The sequence below is a fragment of the Acanthochromis polyacanthus genome, chromosome 3 (assembly GCF_021347895.1).
Source record: "Acanthochromis polyacanthus isolate Apoly-LR-REF ecotype Palm Island chromosome 3, KAUST_Apoly_ChrSc, whole genome shotgun sequence".
Taxonomy (NCBI): domain Eukaryota; kingdom Metazoa; phylum Chordata; class Actinopteri; family Pomacentridae; genus Acanthochromis; species Acanthochromis polyacanthus.
The window spans coordinates 18,303,143-18,326,176 of NC_067115.1; the positions used below are offsets into that span (position 1 = coordinate 18,303,143).

General features: G+C 40.6%; 1 protein-coding gene across 1 annotated transcript in view; it reads right to left on the reverse strand.

Moving 5' to 3' along the window:
- Positions 1-15,266, reverse strand: part of LOC110958749 (phosphatidylinositol transfer protein cytoplasmic 1) — an 82,955-nt gene extending 67,689 nt beyond the window's left edge. Inside the window, exon 1 of the mRNA XM_051945374.1 lies at positions 14,952-15,266. Within this exon, the coding sequence (XP_051801334.1) occupies positions 14,952-14,999 (48 nt within the window). The 5' untranslated portion in view covers positions 15,000-15,266. The remainder of the gene's footprint in view (positions 1-14,951) is intronic.
- Between the last annotated feature and the right edge of the window lie 7,768 nt (positions 15,267-23,034).

Sequence of the window (23,034 nt, forward strand, 5' to 3'; positions counted from 1 at the left end):
TTGGTCACAGCAATTCTTGGCTGGATCACTGTGAAATTAGGAACAGCCCTTTGTGTTCCTTTCAGGACCAACTGTAATAATTTCCCACGAGGCTCAGCTGCTTAGTGCCAACAAGGGACGTTAACAGTTCATCGTTAATCAATAAATTGCTGTTTATAATATGACTAATTAAACATATTAACTGATAAGGAAGAAGGCAAACGACATGCATGTCAGATAATGTACTGTAGATTAGATAAGAATAGAACTCCCTTATTGTCATTGCACAATGTAAAATGAAATAAGCAGCCATCCCATCAGTGTATTCACAAAACATGTTTTTTTAAGTACAGGAAAACAAAAAGGGAAATGGGCACATTATTGAACATTTTCACTAACATAACGGCTTCAAATAGTTCCAAAAATATTAACATGATGCTAGTTTATACAGACACATGTACAGGTTTAGTAAATAAATAGAAGGCGCTGCATATAAGAAATTGCATACAGTAGAAGTTGAAAGAAAAAGAAAGCATTTAAATTTTCTTTAAACATAACAGCAACTAAATATCAATTAGCTGCAGGGCCTGGTTGCACCACCAGGTGGAGCCTCTTACTGGATGATACTTTAGCAACCTGAACAGGGGAGATAACATTATGGGAGTTTGGCTATTCAAGTACAACCATGAAAAAGTTTCCTGTGACGCTTCATGTGACAACTTCACGACAAGCCGGTGGCTGATTGTCTGTGCTAGACAAGTAGCCTATATTGCAATTAAATTCATTCGAACATGCAATGATGTGCGAGTTCAATTGATGGCATTTTTGATTAATGCTTGATTAGGCTGCCAATATCGGTTCAGGAAAACTGTTGAAATTTTGCACCCTTAGGGCCACCAATGATAGTTAGCATGCTGACGTGCTAGAATAAACTGCAGCACACAGTATAGCTGCTAAACATCAGTAATCCGGTAAAACAACACAAAGCATGGCCCTTGCACTGGCTATAAAAACAAAGGGAACACTAATTTCTTGACACACTGGGGCACTATAATCCTATACTGTCTGTTAGGTGTCACAAGAGAAAGGTCTTCAGTGACATTTCATCTGCACAAATCATTCAAATTCGATGCTAAACACCCATCTAAAACCATGCCTCTTTAAACAAATGATCTGTAAAATACGAGCAGAGTCTGTTTGCCCTTGAATAAACGCCTCTAAGCTGAAATACATAAAACATATTGCGAGGAAGTGATTGACGCTAAATCCCAGGCTTGAGGGAAAGTAAGGCTCCATCAACTGCTTCATTATTTGACAATTATCCTAGCAATGGTCTTAAACCATAATCACTATAATCCACTCTGCCATTGGGGTAATGGTAGGGATGGATGGCACCGGTTACCATAGAAACGAGAGACTATAATAAACCATCTCAGCATATAGCTATCTATAGCCTGTCTAATTTGTGTGTGTGTGTGTGTGTGTGTGTGTGCGCGCGCGCGCGTGTGTGTGGGCTGTGCTTATAGTTCTTCCAAAGATGCGCTACACCTGTGTGTGGGCTGCAGGCATAGCAGAACAGCATGATGGCCAGTGTGTGCAAGTTTATTCTTGTCCTCCTGACAGTAAAAGTATCCACAGTAACACACGGCGGAAGCAAACCGTTTGAAACTTTCTCACAGCAAGTACACAATAGAGGCACTCACGAATCATAATCATCTTAATACAAATGCATTTGGCACAAACAGGGGCATTTATACACTAAAGTATGGAGCCATTTTCCTTTTCTTTATTAAAGAGCGCAGCCTTTCAGTTTGAGAGTATTATTTATTCATTTTAGGCAGAAATTTTGCAATGCTTTACTTTAAAATCCAGACTGCACTCTTGAACAAAGATAAAAAAAATCTGAAACGTTTAAATTTAAGATAGTTATACTCATAAGACCTCTAAATGTTGCTATAATTACAGTGGCAACCAGTAACATTGCAGTAATGTATCTGTAGTGAGGCTGACAGTGTTAAAGAGCTGCTCAGAAACCACCATCTGCATTAAACCCTGCATGACCCACTTGAAAACTACTTTATAGGTATTAGCACTTTGCAGCTTGAAAGTGTCTTCTGAACTTCCACTTTCCATCTCTATTAGTTTAACCCCATCCTGTTTTAGTAAACCTCGGGTAAATCTTTTATCTTTCGCTTTTATAGACTAATCGGGGAAAAAGAGAGAGTGGAGAAAGAGTTGCTCATTTTCAATTTCATTTTTCTGCTGTTCCTCCTCTTGTCCTGCACTTGTAACCTCTCAGAGTTTCTCTGTGGAGTTCAAACAGGGATGTGGAGCAACTGTAACAAGTACGGGTTGTAAAAAAGGACATCAGCTTTGTGCACGTCTGCACATTCGCATGCACTACGTGAAACTTCACAGGAGGAGAGAGGACCGTCAGAACATTATATTAGATCAGATGACAACTCACGCTACACAGTCTCTAGAGGTAAAAGCCGGTCAAAAAAAAAAAAAAAAAAAAGGCAAACATTTAACATTGCCCTATCAGAGCAGAACACGCAGTACACGCTAGATAGGCAGCCGCAGATAGTGACGACAAATAAACACAAGGCCATTTTAAAGCCATTTTCACACTCAAGAGATAGCAACATCAATGGGACAATTGCTGGAGTAATGGAGACATTACAGGCTTAAATCATGCGTTGAGCACCACCGTGAGTTTATGAGGACCTTGTGATAATGTTTCTCCTCAGCCTCTTCAAAAGAAGGTCACACGGTGGGGCTTGGCCAGAGAAGTGTTTGATGAAACAGATAATTTAAACGCTGCATGGTGGTCTTGCGGCGGACAAACACCAGCGTGTGTCACGACTTTTAGCTACAGCTAATGGTCCGGTGTAAATTTAGGCTTTTTTATTCATAAGGTCACAGGAAAAATACAAAGTGTGCATTTGAGCTGGAGCAGCGTGTTTTGTATTCAGGTGACCTTAAACAAATTAATAGCAGGGGGGAACAGTCCTGATTCACAGATAGAGCGGTGTGTAGCTTAAAGCAAACAGACAATAGGATACATATATAAAAAGATACAAGATCATTTAGTTTAAGCAAACAACTAAAATTGGCACATTTCAACAAGGGATAATGTAAATGCTTACTAATGTGCACAAAGACACTATGTGGGCTTCAAATCCAAAGTTAATATTTGCATTGTACACTCAGATAATAGTGCCACTGAAAGACGAGACGCCAGATTCTCCATCATTACTGTAATGCTGGTTCAGCAAATTGTACAGGGCGTAATGGCACCCTATCAGCAATGTTCAGTACTATGCTGCACTGCAAAAGAAATACACTAAAGAACTACCTAGAAGGGAAAATAAATCAGCTTTGAAATCATAATAGTGCTAATAATTACCATCTCTAAACCATTTTTCTGCATCACAGCCAGAAACCATTTTCATTTGCTGCTCTGTTTGTAGTATTGTAATCTCCAACACTTAACTCTGACAGCAAAGTGATGCTGCTTAACTCATGTTAAACCCCCCAGTGCTTTTGGCAGGAATCTGCTCAATAATTCATGAAACACAAAAGGGGTTGTGGAAATTTAGTTGTGGCGAAATAAATAATAGATTGCGCATGGGCTAGTTAAAGGTATCTGTGGGAAATGCAGGAAGTGTCAGATGACAGTAGAAATAAGTCAGTTTGTTGGAAATAGGACTCCAGTTGTGGTATTACTATCAATCTACTTCAGTGACTCATTTACTTTGCTCTTAATATCACACTGAGCAATGATGAGTCACTTTGAAATGAACGAGGACACTGCAAGGTGCTTTAAAATAATGGCGAGACAAAATAAGACATTATGAGACATCGACTTGGGGGTAGAGAAAAGTCATGCGGATCACTTAATAATAAAATAAACTTTAGGGCAAGACTAAAAACTTACTCAAACACTCCACAAAATGGGACCAACATGCCTGACATCGTCAAAATTGATTTGAGCAGTCTGAACTATCCACATCCTGGAAGCTCAAAAGATTTCTCTGCTGCACTGGAGACAATATTGGTCGAAAGGACAAAGTTCTATGTTCATGAAGATCAGTTCCTCTGTGTGAATCTATTCTGTCACTATAGGCACAGCTGGAAAGGCAGCAAGTCTCCCCAGGAGGAAAATTTCATAATGATGAATACGTGCGAGTCACATGACTGGATTCATTTCCTTCATGTCTCTCCACACGGGTTATTAACACAAAGCATGCTTATCATACCGTCATCAACTCGCCGATGATCTTTAACGCAATGCATCACTGGTTTGTCGTCACTGGCACTGACTAATCATTCCACACATCACTGCTCAGGAAAAACAATACAACACAATTCCAGGCAAAGACTAAACTGTTGGATGTAACTCCTGTCATCTTCCCTTCGAGAGCTGCTCAACCGCAGCCTGCGAAATCTCTTCTGATAAACAACAAAAACATGTACGGAAATCCACTTGTAGATGCTTGGCTGAGTGCGGCAAATGAATGACTGTAATGTGAAGCACTGTGAAGAGGCTGTGAAGTTTCATCTCTCATAATTCCATTAACTCATCCTTATCTTCAATAAAGCCTCTCAGCCCTTTACCATATTTGTACATAGAGGTGATTTTATAGAGTTGGAAATGAAATGCAAGAACAACCCCCTCAAACATGGATCAGCATGTAAAGCAAAGGGTAAATGGAAAGTTGAACTTTATTTCTAATCTCTGCACGCTCTTCCTACCATCCCTGAGACACAGCATTAGCATGTGCACCCACAGCAGGGGGTTGTTCAGTGAAAATGTCCACACCGCACACAGCAGAGTTGGTCTAAAAGAATCAGCTCTAATTTCGGCCACACTTCACAAATTTAGCAGCTGCCTTCAGACCGTGACTGCCAGAAGAAGAAAACGTCTCTGATCCCTCCTGTGATTTGTCAGTGGAGCAGAGAGACGGCGGAAGAAATCCTCTGTTTTTCCATGGTGACACAAGCTTGTTTCACAGCGAAGAGAACAAAAAGAGGCTGCGGCACATTCAATTAAAACTATTGTGGAACACATTTTTAATCAAGAATTTATAGAAAACGACACAGAACAGAGCATAATAGGAGGATCAGGCAACACTCCCAAATGAAAGCTGACTGCAATTCATTTCAAGTTATTTCCAAAGAAGCCGTCATCGGGTTTTCTGTCTCATTCAAAATGTTCCAAATTAAAAATCTCCATAAACCGAACAATGAGCTCCTCATCAGCCAAAGTGGAGTATCTCAGGAACGGAGCACTAGATGGTGGTCAGAGGCATCAGTTATGTCTCCACCACCAGGCTCTTCTAATTCTCTAGCCTGCCACCGTGTCTATTGCACAGACAATAATTCATTATTGGCAACATTTGCTTGGGATTTCTGAACTGGAATTAAATTCGCACTTTGTTCGATGCAGCAACCTGACAGCAAGCCTGTAAATGACAGACACCAGAGTTAGCTAACTAGCTAAGGTTAAGATTGGCTTTATTTTTCACAGCAGAAAAAAAAAGATTTACAGTATGTAGCTGGCATTTCTTCCATTTTCTATCAACATGATTACTGGCTAGTTAGGTTACTGCCTCTGATTATGCTCTGGGTGTTGGAAAAAAGTTCCAGATGAGCCTACAAAGCATGGTGGAATGAAGAAAATTACATTATGTGTGCTGTGGGATACAAGTAATAGAGGAAAGGAAGGAAGCCATCTGAAAGACTATATTTTCACCCATGCTTGAAGTATGGACTGACAGCCCGGATGACTTGCTGTTGTCGGTACACTCACCTGGCCTCCTCCAAGTGTGATGTTTGCACAAGATGTGAGCCTTCAAATAGCTCCCCTCTTGATCAGCCACTCAAACGCAAGCATACCTAAACTGACTGTCTTGGAGACCTTTAGGAGGTCACCTCAGAATTATCCCTCTGAATTCCTTCTTGTAAACCAGTTCACCCACATACTAACTGGGATAATTTTGTCCTTCCAGAGTATTGCTAAGGACACGTCCTTGCCCCTACCCACATGTCCCAGTGACCTGTGCATTCCTATTGCACAGGTCACTGAAGAGCTTATGACGATGTGCCCCTGTGATGCACGTAAGTGTGTTTCCATTAAATAATAGAAACACACATTTCAACTCAAAGTGTGGGTGCACAAGAGAGAGGGGGGATGTGCTCCACAGCCTCTCTCCAGAGTGCGACTGCCAGCAAGCCGTGACGATTTCATGTAGCTCTTTTGTTATGAAACAGCCCTCCGCCAGCACAATACACATACATAAGTACACTCAACGCACAAACAGACACACAGCCATCTAGGAAATGAGAATAGTCCTCATCTGAGGATAATGGTCCATCACAGCCCATGATGGTTTCCTCTAGAAGAGTAAATGGCAGTAAATGGGATGTTGATTGAATCATAGCATTGTCATGTATACCAGATGGCAAAAAAGGCCTTGTACCTTACCAAGAGACCAAAGAAACAAACAGTATCTAACGGGCCCTATTTGCTAAAGAAACCTTCTAGTGGATGAGGGAGCGAAAACAGGATTCTGAATGAATGAGTAGCAGTACTTGTGGAAAACACTGGGGATGCTGTGTCTGCAGACAGAAGGTGGAATAAATCGGGAGTGGGAAGGTCAATCCAAAATCCAAAGGCTGAAGCCCCTGTGTTGGCAAATCTCCACCTAACTGACCGAGACACCTGACCTCCCTCTGCGAACAAGGACGCCTTCCAATTTCCCATCCGGCAATCGATAATGTTTCACGTAACACAACTTTATATTATATTTCATTACATCACCCGTTCTGAAAGCAGGAACACCCGGTCCTCCAAGAACATTGTCCTTTTTAATTACTTTGCCTAAAAAACAGATGGATTAATCTGGAAATAAGCCTCGCTGGCTCACAGCACATTGTTCTCGCTGCTTTTCAGCTCTGCAGCCTGAGGATACATGAAAATTACCTGCTGGTGTCACAGAAATACGCTCTGAGATTAAACAATGGCAAACAATCAAGTTGAAGGGCACATATTAAAAGGTTGTTTTAACCAGTAATTGCCAAGTTTCATTTTTTGGGGAGGGGTTTTTGTCTCCAATATGAATGAAACACATAACAAGAGAAGCAGAGGACACAATTGTCAACGCTTATGTAACTTCTACTGTCTTCTCTGAATAGTTTACTCATTCATTTCAAAATGCCTCAAGCTATGGAAGGTAGTGGTCCAGGAAATGGCAAATACAAAGTCTATCCAGAATGAACACTTTTACGTACTCCTCTGGCGGATAGTCCCTCGTGGGAGAAAGCACAGTATGACACAGCAGTTCTAATCCTATTACAGCACCTTGTGGATCCACTGCAAGTATCAGATGTTGATTGTGCGTCAGCTGCTTCTAGAAAAATGGTTTTCTGTTTTCTATCACAGCAATATCCGCTGCGAAGAAGCAGGTGTGCTGCAGCTTACACCGAGCAGCGTAAACCCGAGTGACACTATAGTATGGTATGTGGGTTTTGGCAAGTGCGGTGTGCTACATTATATGACATTCATCTTCTCCAATGAATTCTGGCAAGACTGAGATGCTGCTCTGAAAAACGCCGGAGTAAGCCAGCAACCCAGGTGTCCTTCCAGCCATTCATTTAAGCAGTCAGCCCTACATCCCATTTATACAGTCATCTTTCCACAAATCAGCCCATCCATTCTCTCATTATCACTAGGTGCTAAACAAGCAACTTCCCATTTTCAAAGGCCACTCCAGGATCTCTAAGGTGTTTCAATTTTCCTTACCCCTTTACCATCCATTCCAAAACTACACAATCTTTAGTTATAGGGTTGAGCCAACTCTTGTGCAGCGTCAGCACTTCCTGCAAATAATAAAAGCGTTGTCAAAAATAGGACACCTGTAGGTTTCTTGAACATATGGCAGCCAATGCCCAGAAAGGATGTTATACTGGCACGAGTCTCTGAGCAGATTAAAGTCTTCCACAATCAGATGGTGTCATAATCCTTCAGTTATTGCCAGAGCTAACACCCCATCAAAAAGCCACTCAGCCAAAGGGTACAACCATGCATCGACTACAGCAAATAGACTCAAAACACACAGGTATTCAGTTAATTCAGCTATGAATGGGTGTCTCTTCCACTGCCTTTTTCTGAATGTCCTTTTGCTCACTAGAGGGTTTTGCAATGGAGACCTGCTTCAGCGTTGTTTACCCTGAATGCATCCTGTCCTCTTGTAAAAAAAACCTTTTTAGCTGATAAGGACTGAGGCTTTTGTAAAGCAGAGCGCAATTCTGAGCAAGTCTTCAGTGCTCTTTTCACCGTGCAGATAAGGCTATTAGGGTTTGAAATTGTGGTTGCAATGAAAACTACGGCGGTGATCTGAAAGCGAGCGAGCTGCTGGAAGCACACGGCGACTCGGGTTGGACAAAAGGTCGATCAGTGTCAGCATTTTGCACGCGAAATTTGCCGAGCACATATCACACAAAGACGGGTCAGGAGAGGGGTAAGTGAGAGCTCGGGCAGCAGAGAAAGCCATAACGATGGACAGACAGACAGAACAGAAGAAGGAACACATCTGTCTGTGTCTGCCGTGATGCATCACCTCTCCATCCTCCCCAGGAAAAAATGGGCACGGTGGCTGATGAATGGCTCAGCTCACAGGAGGAGAGAGCAGAGTTATCCCCCAGGCACTCGAAAGAGAAAATGATTATTTCTTGGATAAGTGGTTCTGGTTAGCGTTACATCTAAATCTTCTGAGAGGGAACTTTAAACCAATACTCAAACACAGGAGCTGTGCTGGGACTTAACTCCTTCAGACTTCCAGAGTTGAGTTACACAGAGGCATCGTGCCCCAACCTAATAAATAGTGAAAACAAAGCTTAATATGAGGAAATCTTTTCATACCTGAGGACAGTGAGCTCTACAATAAGGCTTTTAAACTTCATCCATCCATTCTCTATACACCGCTTTATCCTCACTAGGCTCGCGAGGGGAGGCTTTTAAACTTTTAAATTGCAATTCCAAAAGTTGTGCAGACCTGGAGGATGTATAACTACTTCCCCACATCATCAAGACCACATTCATTTATTTATTTGTTTATTTATTTTTCTAATTATTTAAAAGTAAGTTTTGAATTTCATTTAAATGATTAGTTTACCATCTTGGGAAAACACCGACTCACTTTCTGGTCAAGGGTTGGATAAGAAGCAGCGGCCAGCAAGCTCATATTGCATAAAGGCACCAAACAGGGGGAACCTCCTAGCCTGGTAATGTCGAGGATTATTTCTTGGCTTAGAGCAGTGACTTCCTGTGCTGCCTACATGGCACTCTTAACAAAACAAGCCTCCAGCTGACAATAAACCCACGTAGAGTGAGAATTTGTTGTTTCTATGCTTTTGCTTCTGTGGTAACTGTCCTGGTATACTGTGAAAAAATTAACTTCTTTGAAGATTGTATTTATTTTACATGTTTTCTCTGCTTTTTTTCATCATTACAGATAATTACTAGTAAAACCACAGACGTACTAATTTACATCTTAACCTCTAAAAGTCCAGCCAAAATTGGGCACCACATCAAAAATCTGTATTTTCACAAAAGGAAACTCCATTTACCCTTAAAATTACACTACTTGTTACTGTATTAAAATCAGTTAAAAATAGCATTCATTTCCAGATATCTGTAGCCATTTGAAAATATATTATTTTACAGATTCTTCTTGTTTTACAGCAAATAATCAGAAAAATCATAAAAAAATAATTATCGAAATGTTGACTATAAAAAAGGTAGAAATTGTTAAAAACGTCCACATCAAAAATCTTTATTTTTATTTTTTTTTTTACACACAGTAGTTCACTCTTTTACAGTCTGTGACCATAAAATTACACAGCTGTCCTGTATTTTAACCAGCTTAAAACATCATTATTTTAGAAATATATGCTATTATATTCACTTTCTCCCATCACAGTTTTTCATCACTTTTTACATATAAGGCAGACAAATTTTTACACATTTTTTTTTTTACAGTGTAGTTTCCTTCTAGTATTTATGGAAGGCAAAGTAAAATGTTACACTTTTCCTTTACTATAAAGAAGCTGTTTTAGATTGTTTCTTTCTTTAGGTACAACTAAAGAGGAAAGTCATTGTTTGTCTTTGTTGAAAGCGTATGTACAGAATGAGGCAAACGGACTGCGGAGGGGAAAAGGCATCGGAAACATGTCAGGTACACACCCAAATAGCCAAAAGATGATTAAGAAGAAGTAGAATTGAACAGCTCATATGCTCTGGTATTGCTAAATGCTTTCTCCGGTGTTAGTTAAACTTGTATAAACACAGCATGTGCAGCCGGTCCAACATCTGCAGTAGTAGAGCTGTGATGACGCAACACAGCCGAGTAGCAGACAGTAATCTCTTCCCAGAGACAATACACAGAGAGACGTGACCTTGCATGTCCCTATGACTCCAATCTAAGTGCGCACACACACTGTATTAGTGTTTGACCCTGGGGATTTTCAAAGAGTAAAAAAAAATCTCCCAGAACTTTCCACATAACCGCCGCCACTCCTCCCTCATCTCTTTCTGTCCTCTCTGCCATCCTTTTCCCCATCTCTTTCAACCCCTCTGCAGCCAGCGCCATGTAGCTTGTCCTTATGCACCATCTGTCCAAGCTACCCTTCCTCCTTTCATTTCGTCAGTCCGTCCTTCCTCTCCCTCTGCACTGGCAGGAAACTTTTACTGAACTTTCAGGAGAGGAGAGATGACATTCAACTCAATGTGCGCAGCCATGATAAGAAGAAATGGAACAAACCGCAGCCTCTTCTTCGTTTCCTCCGCACCATTAAGGAGCTTTCTTTCGGGACTTTTCAAAAACAATGAAGCCTGGCTTCCTGGGATTCATCCAAACACAGCCTAATCTTTGCAAAAAGAGAAGAAAAAAAAGAAATGGCAAAGTGCAGGCCTATCAAAGCAGTAATGGATGACCTCTCTCTCCTCGCTTTACTGAAATATGTCAGACTAATGGTTTCATCCTCTTTTTAAATGTTACATTCTGAGTAGAGTGTAAAAGCTTTAGTGATCTGGTCTACACAATATATACTTTCTAAGTATCCAATGTCCATATAAACCTCCATCATGGTCTTACAGCTTGACAGATACCAGTGAAATATCTGCAGCAGCTGATAAACAAAGACTTACAGCAGTTACAGTTGTCTAATTTCATTTAGCAGACGCTTTCATCCGATACAACATACATCTGAGACCTTGAAATGGTTCCCCAGTTAATCGTAAGCGTGCATTTCACAGTTAAGTTTAGCTTGCATTGCAAGGGAAGTGTTTTTCTCTGTAGTGTCAGGAAGTTACAACAGCAGCGCTGATAACACAAGTCTAAATGCAGGCATGGACAAACTGCAGTGCTTGGGCTGAGTTTACCCTACTGCCCTTTATGTTTTTTAACTTTTTTTGTGTCATTTTGAAGCAGCCTGGATTAATTTCAAAAAATAAAATGCATTTACCTCAGTTGATTAAACACAGTGGAAGTAAAGGGAAAGACAGAAAGGGGTAGAAAATAGCAAAGTAGTGCCAAAAACGTCAGACACGCTGGGAAAATAAATACTTGTTGACATAAGTCAAAGCGAAGTGCGTTTGCAAGGAATTTGCCAGGAATCTGTTGTAATGATGAAAGATTCTAAAGTCTGAAGACACTACAAAAGCAAACATCAGCAGAAAGAGCACAAAGTACAGCTACTGATGGCTGATCTGTTAGCTCAGAAGCAGCTCCTGCAGTTGCCACAGTAGCTCACTAACCTTTGTTGGTTGGTGTCCTCAAACTGAAGAATTCAACAATGCCAGAAAAACAGTTCGTATAATCTAAAAACCTGTCAGCTAAGTTAAAAAAGCAACTGCCAGTTCAATTAAAATGCATGAAGCGACAGCACAGATGCAGCATTGACACAGCCCAACTGCTCATTTTTTTTTCTTGACAACCTTTGCATCTCCAAAGCTTCACCTAGGAGTCTTAAGGGCACCACAGTGGGTAAATGTTTTAAGCTGCATCTCCAGCAGTCAATAACATGGAACTGACCTGCAACAAACTGCAACAAACGGGGGCGGCATGGCTCAGTGGGTAGAGTGGCCATCTTGTAACTGGAAGGTTGCCGGTTCGATCCTCGGCCCGTCGAGCTCATGTCAAGGTGTCCCTGAGCAAGACGCCTAACCCCTAATTGCTCCTGATGGGTTGTGGTTAGCACCTTGCATGGCAGCTCCCACCATCAGTGTGTGAATGGGTAAATGTGACATATCATCATGTAAAGTGCTTTGGATAAAAGTGCTATATAAATACAACCATTTACCAAACTGTGTACAAATGAATTCTCCAGCATTGACAGACAAAAAAAGCTGATCTGGTCAAAAACATTTTTTGTGCAGTGCAAGTGGTTGAAAACCACCATGTTTGACCACCCATGCCTTAATATCAAATGTGGAACCCATCATTTTTTATACGAATCTGAGAAGTACACAAGTAAAACTGAGGAGACAGACTTAAAAATGATGTTCAGTTGGGCTATTCAAACCAATATCCAAACTTTGCGAATGTAAACGAGCCTTCAGTTGAAGTAAAAGCATAGTCTGACTCATCAGATGTATACTTATGATATAAGCCTGACTTTTCTGCCACACCTGTGCACTAATCATGGTGTCTAATCAGCATCTTGATATGGCACACCTGTGAGGTGGGACGGATTATCTCAGCAAAGGAGAAGTGCTCACTATCACAGATTTAGACAGATTTGTGAACAATATTTGAGAGAAATGGTGATATTGTGTATGTGAAAGAAGTTTTAGATCTTTGAGTTCATCTCATAAAAAATGGGAGCAAAAACAAAAGTGTTGCGTTTATATTTTTGTTGAGTGTACAACAAGCAATGATTGAGTCAGGAGAACAGAACATGGGTAAGTGCCATAAAACAAGTTCAAGTGAGATAGGAAACTGGTGCCTTCTGTTAGCAATATGCACATTTTATAACAAAAACAACCTCCAAACTAGCAACCTACATGCTGAAAACGTTGAGTGTTGCTACAGGTTTGGGTATGCTTGGTTCTTTTGGTGAATCACCCAATTTGATGACAATGAATGAATTCTCCCGTTACTATTTTGCAGGCGGCATCATCACTGCATCCCAGGCTTTGCAATGAGGTGCAACTAGATCATTCTACACCACCGTGGAGATAGGTGTGGCTGTGCAAGAGGAGCATAAAAACAATGACAGTTGAGCTATAATTGCTGTTGAACGTTAGACTACGTATTGACAGACTTGCCCATTTTGGAATTAAAGTGGTATCCAAAGCTATGTTTTAAATTTTTACAGCAAGATAGCCCTTTTGTTGGAATTGGATCACAGACTGAGCCTTTAATTACACTGTTGTTGCTTCTCATAACAACCATCTGTTCACAAGTTCAACAGACGTGACAAGAAAGCTCTCACTGCTACTCCTCCAGGCTTGAAATGTATGTATGGAAACGGCCAAGACTGGTTTGCTGAACGGAATAAGCATGCATGAATGCAAACACACCCATGCAATGACACACACTGTGAAGGTATCTAAGAACATATGCAGGAACACATTGCTCCCATAGCATGCTTGTACTGTAGGATGACGCTTCCCTTTTGACTGCAGCTTTCTAAGATGAGTCAGCGCTGGTACACCTTATTCAGTGTTTGTATTTGAGATTAGTGGTGACCGTGGGAGAAAAAAATATATTTTTGTGGGCAACACTTTCCAGATAAATGTAATACCATCTCACCATAGCAGGGTATAAGTGGGGATGCGCTTCATTCCACTTCAGTGAGAATCTCTACTCTCCCTCTAGTCAGAGATTTCTTTAAATCCTCACATGCCATAAAAGAAAAGATAATAGGGATAAAATTGGTGCAGTCATCTGTAGGTTAGGCATGCTGGTGGAGAAACCAATCATCGCTCCACTTTAAAAGCTGGAGTGAGAAAGAGGGGAAATGTGAGTTCAAGAGTTCAGAGTGGAAGATGTGAAGCTTAACTTTCAATACGTATATAAAAAAAGTGCCCTGATTATTTTGGCATGGTTAATCTTTACAATGTTTTTGTCTAAACTTCGATTTCGTCTCAAGATCTGAACTGACAACAATGTCAGTGGAGATATTGCGCTGCAGCATGACCGTTATTCCACCTGACTACCAGCCGTAGACCCTGACAAAACTGACAACAAAAGAGATAAGAAAACAATGACGTGGGTGATAATTGAAAACTCTGCTGTTATATGCATGCCAGAACAAGAGAGAAATCATCATCCCTGTTTCTAATTTTAGACCGTGACGTGAGACTAAACAGACAACGGGCTATTCTTTATTAATATCAATCAGTGCGGCACAAGTGCAATCCCTATCATGACACGGTGTGAAGTGTGGAGACCCCTGCTCTGCATTGTGTCAGACTCATCGTGTGCAGCGAGCAGGGCGTGATGACATTAATGAAATGCAATTAGCAGGTAATTGCTTGTATGTGCATGTGAGTGAGGAGGAGTGTGTTTCTGAAGGATGGTCAGATTCGATACAGAGTGCTCCTGTGCTCAGTGCAAAGCATGCTGTTTGGTTTGTGTGTTTCTATCTTTGACACACAAGGCAAGTATTGTTGGTTTATTCCCATCCATTTGCAAGCCTGCAAACCAAAAGCTTACATTGTTTGCTCAGGTTTGACAGAGAAGACACACGGAAGAGTGGATTAGATGTCCTCAAAGTTCATCTGAATGCATTTCTCACACTTAATGTGACCTCCTGCCACGTCTGAAGCAGCAAGAAGCCCGACAGCGTTACAGCTACCAAGGTCGTGAGAAACAGCGCTGGAGCCGAGTAGTGCTGGTTTAAAAAGGAAAAGAAAAGAAAAACGAGACAAAGGAAAAGTAGCAATGGGTAGAAAAACTTACCTCCTCCACTGTGAGGGGCATGCATATCCTGTACTCCTTCAGCAACATCTTCCCCTCCTCTCCGAGTCTTCTTCTCTGTGCTCACAATGTGTCAAAGCAGCCGAAACGATCCGTCCGCCGCCCGACGGGATGTTGCGTTTTGTCGGAGTCGTGTCAGCGCATGTGACGGAATGATCGGACCGAGTTAGGAATAGCAGCCCGAGTTAAAGCCGACTTGTTTCATCGGAACCAGCGGACACTCTCTCCGGCATTGACTGTGCGAGCAGGAATGAGCTCGGTTCTGGGTTGTCCCCTCCTTTCAGCCTGCAGGGTCAAGCTGACGGCGCTCAACGCGGAAGGAGATCTGGGAGGAGCTTTAGAAAATAAAAGCACGACGTTTGTCAGACTGCAAAACCGTCTTTGTAATAGGATGTTATTTTCATAAATACACAAAAATGTGTCATTGATTGAACTGTTTCCCCTGGATATAACCTGTATCCATAGTGTTCCACACGGAGTTTGTATGGAATTGAATTGATGTGTTTTTGTTTGATTTGCACCACTATGCTCTGTTTGGTACTGCTTTTTCTAGAAATGTGATGGAGCTATGTGATGATCAGCACATATTTGTTTGTCTGTTTATCTGTGTGCAACATTACTCAAAAACGGACCAATGGATTTGGGTGAAATTTTCAGGGAAGGTCGGAAATGACACAAGACCCACCTCATTAGATTTTGGTAATGATGCGACTTATAGTCTGGATCCATGGATTTGTTAAAGATTTCTGTATCATTGCAAGATAGCAGCGCGGCGTCACATAAGCTATGACAACAAGTGAGCGGTATGTCAACTGCCTGCTGACGATTACATGATTGCGATCCTACTACAAATCCAGCTGACTGGATTGCAGACTTATCAGGACTTATCCGTCGGTAATCATACAACAACTAAGCAGCCTTGTACTACGCTGTCTGAGAGCTTATCTTGTATTTCTGTACATATACTATTCATACAATTTTCACATTTGAGGGTTTTCCTTGTTTTTATATAACCAAACCAAAGTGCTCTATAGTTACAGTAACTGAAGACAGTGAAAAAAATTAATCAATTAATGAAGAAGAAGAAAGAGAAAGAGGAAAGGGTGACAGATAAGTCAGTGATACAGCAAAACAAGAGATAAGATAAAGATTAAAATGACTAAAAGCGACAGTGGAACAACATAAACCAGACCAAATTAGATTACAAAAGCACTAAAGAATAAAAATACCACATCTGTGCTTTAAAAAATAACATAAATTTCAAAAAATGTGTAGAGTAAAGGAATACATTACTTTGGTGTATTGAAATACTTTTGCAAATCTGACTTTTGTGCATGTCTGTACCATCATTAATCTTAATGGCAGATGACAAGAATAAATGACTACCATTTAATTAAATGCAAAACCTTGTGTACAGTAACTTGTGTACATTCCCAAATTCTATTAAGATATTTTTGCAAATTTGACTTTTTTGCAGGTCTGTATAATAAACAACATTAGTATATAAACTGAAGAATTTACCTCTTCCATATATTTTTTTTAAAAATCTTTAATATATTCATGCAAAAGTGTCATAAATACTCTCCCTTTAATAGTCAAACTAATGTGTGAGCTGCTCCTCAAAGCACAGACATCACTGCCAGCATCTATTAGATAGAGCAGTGGTTCATTTGATGAAATGATTTGCAGGAACATAAGGAAATATAATTTATAATACAAATAAAATATGATTGCAAATCTGACTTGTGTGCAGGTCTGTCAATGCAAAATTTTAAGTTTGCTGAATGTTTGGAAATATATCAATTTTATAGCTTAATGATCAGGTTTTAAAAAGTACTTTAACTATTAGATAAAGAACATTGCTAGTGCCCAAACTGACATTTTCAGTCAATAACTTGTGTCCTTCCGTTAAAGGAACCGTAATTTTTTATATTTTATTTTTTAAATACACCTTACCGGATGTAACTGTGCTTCGTACCTGGTGGCTTCACGCTGGTCTGTTCGGGATAGCGCCAGAAGTGAAAATCTAAATAGCTGATACGGGGAATGTGACTTTTGAAAGAAGTGTTTGTGAAACCGCCCTAAAAAAAGATACTCGGATGTTAAGGTTGTCCTCAGAGTTCTGGGCGGCACATCTTGAGTCGGACCAGAAGGACGCTCTGCTCTGTGGGGCTCCTCTTCCTCTACTAGTAAAAACAGCTTGCAGAGGAATCGGAAAATGCAAGCAGCAGCCGCAGCAGCCCCCCTCTGATCTGATCTGCTCGGCCGGCTGAAATACGACGCGGTGCTTTGGTGGAAACATCGGCCGACTAAACCGCAGCTCAGGAAACATCAGCTCAGTGTTGCACTCAAAGCCTGTCTCCTTCTCACTCATTTACCCACTCACTCTCACGCCTCTCTTCTAGGCCTCGCACATTCAGCACGCACATACAAAGTTCATTTAAGGCCGAGTTATGAAACTAATGCTCCAATCATCTGGTGCATGGTAGCATGGGGGGCATTTTGTAGTTCATCAGTCCTTACTGTAGTCCTCCCCCAGTTTGTAGAAAATTAAGGTTCCTGATGACAAACCAAGCCTGCGTGTTCCTATTTTGTCTTCAGATACACAGATCAGAGAAAAAGCATAGTTTTCCTCTTGTGTTGCTTTTCAACATTGAATCGTGAACTCATTATCCCCAGAACTTTCCTTAAACAACGCCTCTTTCATGCCAAAGTGAACAGCGATGTCTACAAAGTAATGTCAATTATATGATTGCAGAAGCATTTGCCCTATCTTTTAGGTTAAAGCAACTCACCCTATTCCACACAGTCCCACATAGTGCTGGAAGCCACACAATCAGTAAAATTTAGATAGGTGGATGCGTCTCAAATGACTGAAGTATAACGATACTTGTATCTGGAAGATCCAGTCACTAGTGAATCAGTTCTCCTCTCTGTAACTACACCATGAAGACAAAAGAACACTTCAAGCAACACAGTGAAAAGGTAATTGAAAAGGGAGTAATTATGAAAACATTTCAGTGTCACTGATTATCATTTGGAGTACAGATATATCCATCCTTAAAAATGGAAGGAATATGGTTGTCACGTCAGTCTGCCTGGAGCAGAAAACTGAGTGACTGTCCAAGAAAGAGGCCAGTGAGAGAGGCGACCAAGACAGCTTTGACTCCACAGAAGGAATTATCAGCTTCAGCCACTGAGACGGGAGAGACTGTGCATATAACAACTGGTGCCCAAGTTCTTAATGGGTCAGTGGCAAAAAGTAAGCGATTGAAAGATCTCCATCTTTCCTGGTGTATGTTGTCCTTACGCTCAAGTGCTCTACCAGAGTACCAGAGGTCTGGGAGTTTGAGGGTTCTGCTCAGTATTTTTAGCTGTTTGCTGCACCCTTCTGGACAGAGACCTCAGATGTTGTACCTGGAACCTGCTGGAGCCACTCTCACAGTTTTAAGGATTACTACCCCTGATGCTTCTCCTACCACTGGGACCACCTTGGCCTTCACTCTCCACATCTGCACCAGTTGTTCCTTCAGCCCCAGGTGCTTCTCAACCTTGGAACTGTCACATCTTCTGCTACTTGTCAACCCCCACTTTGCCACTCTCTGATTCACCAGTATCTGCTTGTCAGTCTGGAACCTGAAGTCCCAACAGACCCCACAGGATCTCACTTTCAGTACCACCAGGATATAGGTGTCAGTGGTTGGTAATCTGCGCAGATGTTCCTGTACACCATCCCAGTCACCCGGTTGTACCTTTCAGTGTCTTGTTCCAGTAGCCCACTACTCATCAGCATGTAGTTGTCCCCTGATGACGCAGTTCTTGTTATTCCGAATGACATCCAAGCCGATATGGTCTTATTCTAAGGTAAGGCCTTTACTGGCAGGTCCCAGACTTTTGGCCTAGACTAGGAAATGAATCACTGTTCTGGGGCCTGTGTCTGTAAACACCAGGCCATCTGGCTGCATATATAAAACACTAAAATATCAGTGTGTACGCAGCATCTTATTGATGCACGAGATGTGCATGGAGCTAGTTTGAACTACTATATGCACAGCTCTATGGACAGCCGATAAGTGTGAATGGTTGTGAGGTATCAACGGGAAAGGAAAGAAGAAGAAAGACCAAGTTCTTAACCCACAAATCAGTTGTTGGAATTTTTCTTTAACTTTTGGTGAAGGAAAAATCACTATTTAAGGGAGCTTTTATTGGTGGAGATATCTGAAACTCAGCCCTGACTACACATTGCTTTTTGTAAGACGTAACAGTTCAAAAATATCGAAGACAACTGATTTAATCTTTAACTGACAGTTGCATTTGAAAAGCTTATTTTATTATCACTTGTATATTTTTTTCATCTTAAGAGTAAAGCTGCACAATGTGTTCATCTGAAATGATGTGGAGTGGAAATTTAGAGTAGCAGAAAATGGAAAAAATAAACATAAACACAATAGAACTCAAAATTTCACTTTAGCATAGTACCACTGCTTTTAACCATGACTGTTTTATAACACTTTGTTCATTATTAAAACCATGAGATTGAAGGTCTTCATTTTTAACACACACACTGATCTTTTCCTAAACCTAGGTGTTTTTGTGCCTAAATGTGGACAATTTTAAAACTTGTGCTGTACTTCATGCCCCCAATAGAGTTCAGGAAACTCTCTCCTCTACATCATAGTCAGTGGGTATGGAAGAAAAATCGATATGGTGGCTCAGGTTAGAGGGCTTGTTTAGTTTAATATAGTGCTGCTTGTGTTGTTGCTAATAGCCCTACCTTTTTCCAACTTGTTTTACTCAGGTCCTGGTCTAATATAACACACTTTATATTTGCAATAAGTTCTCTGTGGAGTTAGTGATTTTCTCTTGTAAACAAGAAATTAGGTCAGTGACTCTAGCGCTGCAGTCTCTTAAAAAACAGTTGCCTGTATACAGAAGTTAACAGCCGAAAGGCAAATGTGACCGTGCAAAATCTAGGATGAAATTGGTCTTATTAATAAAAATGTTCTTATTTCTTATCCTGTTTGTCCTTTTTTTTTAAACTGAGTGAACAACGTAATGACAATATTTTAAAAAGTCACTTTTAATTAAAGCAGGGGCTGGTCTGCTGACTTCATTGATACATTTGATGTTTTTTTGGTCTACTCAGCAAAATTCATATTTCTGCACTGAAGATGCCCTGTCAGCAAGAATTTCCCCTGAGAAATATATTCATGCCAAGGTGACAAAACCCTCTGAAACGGCATCTCAATGTAGACTCTCCCCTTAACACCCAAAATAATGCATGAGCTGCCCCTTAAAGCGCAGACATCGTCTACTGAATATGAGGACGTGATTTACAGCATTTGACTGAGTAAAGTGTGCAATGCAAATAAAATATAGTTGCAAATCTGACATGTGCAGATTTGTACCATCATCAGTAATAACAGTAGATCACAAGACTGAATGACAAACATTTAAATATTTGTGTAACTTGCCTTATGCATAAGTGTAGCTGAAAGGATTATTAAGTTTGCAGTTAAATATGAGATTAAAAGCAGCTCTGAGTTAGCCAAGCCGCGGTAGACCCATGTTTCTGAAGGCACAAGGGTCTAGGGCCGCTCGACAGGGAGGGAGGCGGGCTAAAAGGTTGTCTTCCAAATCACTCTGCAGCAATTGGGTAGGTATACAACCAATCAGTGCAACGAATAGGCTGACGTAGTTCCTAGAGCGCCGGCGGATTGTGGCTAAGTCCCATTAGCTTCCCAACCAGCGGAGCCAACTGGTATATCAAGGATTTGCCATATCCCGTCGGCATAAGTCCAAATACGTCTTTCTTCTCAATGAAACACTTCAGTGCCGTCCATTGTTTATCTTTCAAGTTGAATTTTAGCTTCAAATCTTTAAGGGCTGTGGCCAAAGCCGAGTCGAAAGATAACTGTTTATTGTTTCTGTCAGAATCGTCGCGCCTCTGTCGTCACTTAGTTACGCCCGCCTTCTCACTCTACACTTCACGGTGATTCGTCCGGCCAGTTTTAGGAGAATCCAGCCTCGAGCCTTATGGAGGGTAACTAGAACCACCCTGGCAGAGAATTAAATTCGTTGCCGTGGGTTGTCTAGCGTGGCTAGGCTAGCTCTGAATGCATTTCAATACAAAATTTTCTTGATATTTCCTCTTCAGACCTGTATTAAAGTCTGATATTCCAGATCTGTCTCGACATGTTCGCAGATATTCAAAATTGTTTTTCGATTAAAGAGTTCAGTTGGAAATTCAAACAATTCAGAAAGGGAAAAATTCTGAATCCATGGTACTATATATGGTTTTTCATTTCAGCCAACTTCTGCTGCAAGATGTCTCATACATCACTGAAGCCCCATCCTCCATTTATGTGCAATTTATCCCATAAGTTTCAAATTCCCACAAGTGTATATTGCCTTTTTAGTACAGATTTCAGATGAGCTGAACTTTCAGCAGAAAGATTGGAAGACAGCACTTCAGCACCATCAGCATGTGAACATAGTAGATATGCTCATGCAAGAGAAGTAACCTTGACCAAAATACATTTTTTGAGGGGAGGGGAACTTTAAAGTTCACCCATGTGTGTTCTTGTAAATGTTTTAACATTGGATAGCAGCATATTACATGGGCCTTACCATTTAAATGAGTTATATTTTCAATAAGAGAATTTACATAATGGCACTCAAGAAAACTAACCCCATTGACACAGTAATAAACCACATTACTGCGAACCTCGGGATGCTACATAAAAATGCAGTTAGCTGCGCTCACTGGAATGAAATTCTCATAAAACACAATATCATTCAGTGGAAGTGCATTTGCATATTTAGCATCAAGACAGTTGTGGTATATGTAGCATAACACAAAAGGTAGAGGACAGTAGAGCTGCACAGTCACAACTGCTTGTTAGCATGGGCATAGTGGATACAAGCACTGCAGTACTATGAACACAAATACATATATATACTGCTCTTTTTCTTTTCTTGCACTATTTTTTGCATTTGCTGCTGTAACATTAAAAATTTCCCAGCTGCGGGATCAATAAAGGCTTTATCTATCTATCTATCTATCTATCTATCTATCTATCTATCTATCTATCTATCTATCTATCTATCTATCTATCTATCTATCTATCTATCTATCTATCTACTACAACACACTAAATTACTGCTTTCACATTAGGGTTGGTGCATATTTTAGTAACTGCTGTGTGATATTTCTTCTTTAAGATTTTAAAATTCATATCAAAACTTGATGTTTTTATATACGACTCTGAACTACTGAGAAAAATAATGACGCAAAAAAACAAGTAAGAAATCATAAAAACACCCTAAGACACTGTATGACTGTCTAAAAATTTACAGCCCTGAAGAAGGAATCTTCACGACTCCCTGAGACTTCAGGCACATTGTTCGATGAATCAAAACATGATGACTGCTTGTGTGTCCACATAAAGTTTTTATTCATTTGTGTCTGATACATAGCAGAAGGAACAGCTTTTTATAGCACCAAGTCTGTATTTACTTTCCTGACAGTCTATTTATCTTAAATCTAAAACCCTGGAGCTTAAGAGGCCATGGGATAGTGATAGGCTTTCATGTGAGCAGCAACTCTGAACCAGTGAGCCATGGCCTAATGATGACTGAACATTTTCAATAAGGCCTGTGTTAATGTGCAAGGAGATTAGACCCTTTTATTCAAAGCAGAAAACTACCACTAAATATTAGCAGTGGGAAATTTCTGCTTATTTACTTTGCTGTTGGTTGTTTTGGTAGTCATGGTTTGTCTGCATCAACACAACTAAAACTTGTAAAGTAAGGCTCATTCATATTCTGTTAGATGACTGACATTGGCTCTGACACTGCAGCCTGGTATTGTCATCAGCGGTATTGAGGAAGATAATGTTGGTGATGATGACAGTGATGACGGCCATTCGAAGCTGCTCTTCAGCTGAGCTCTTCCCGATGGTTTTAAAGCCTGACAAGTCTGCTGAAAGCACTGTGAGTATTTTTATGCCTCCACAATCAGAGTTCTTGTTCCACATTTGATCTTCCTCTCAGTGGATCCGAG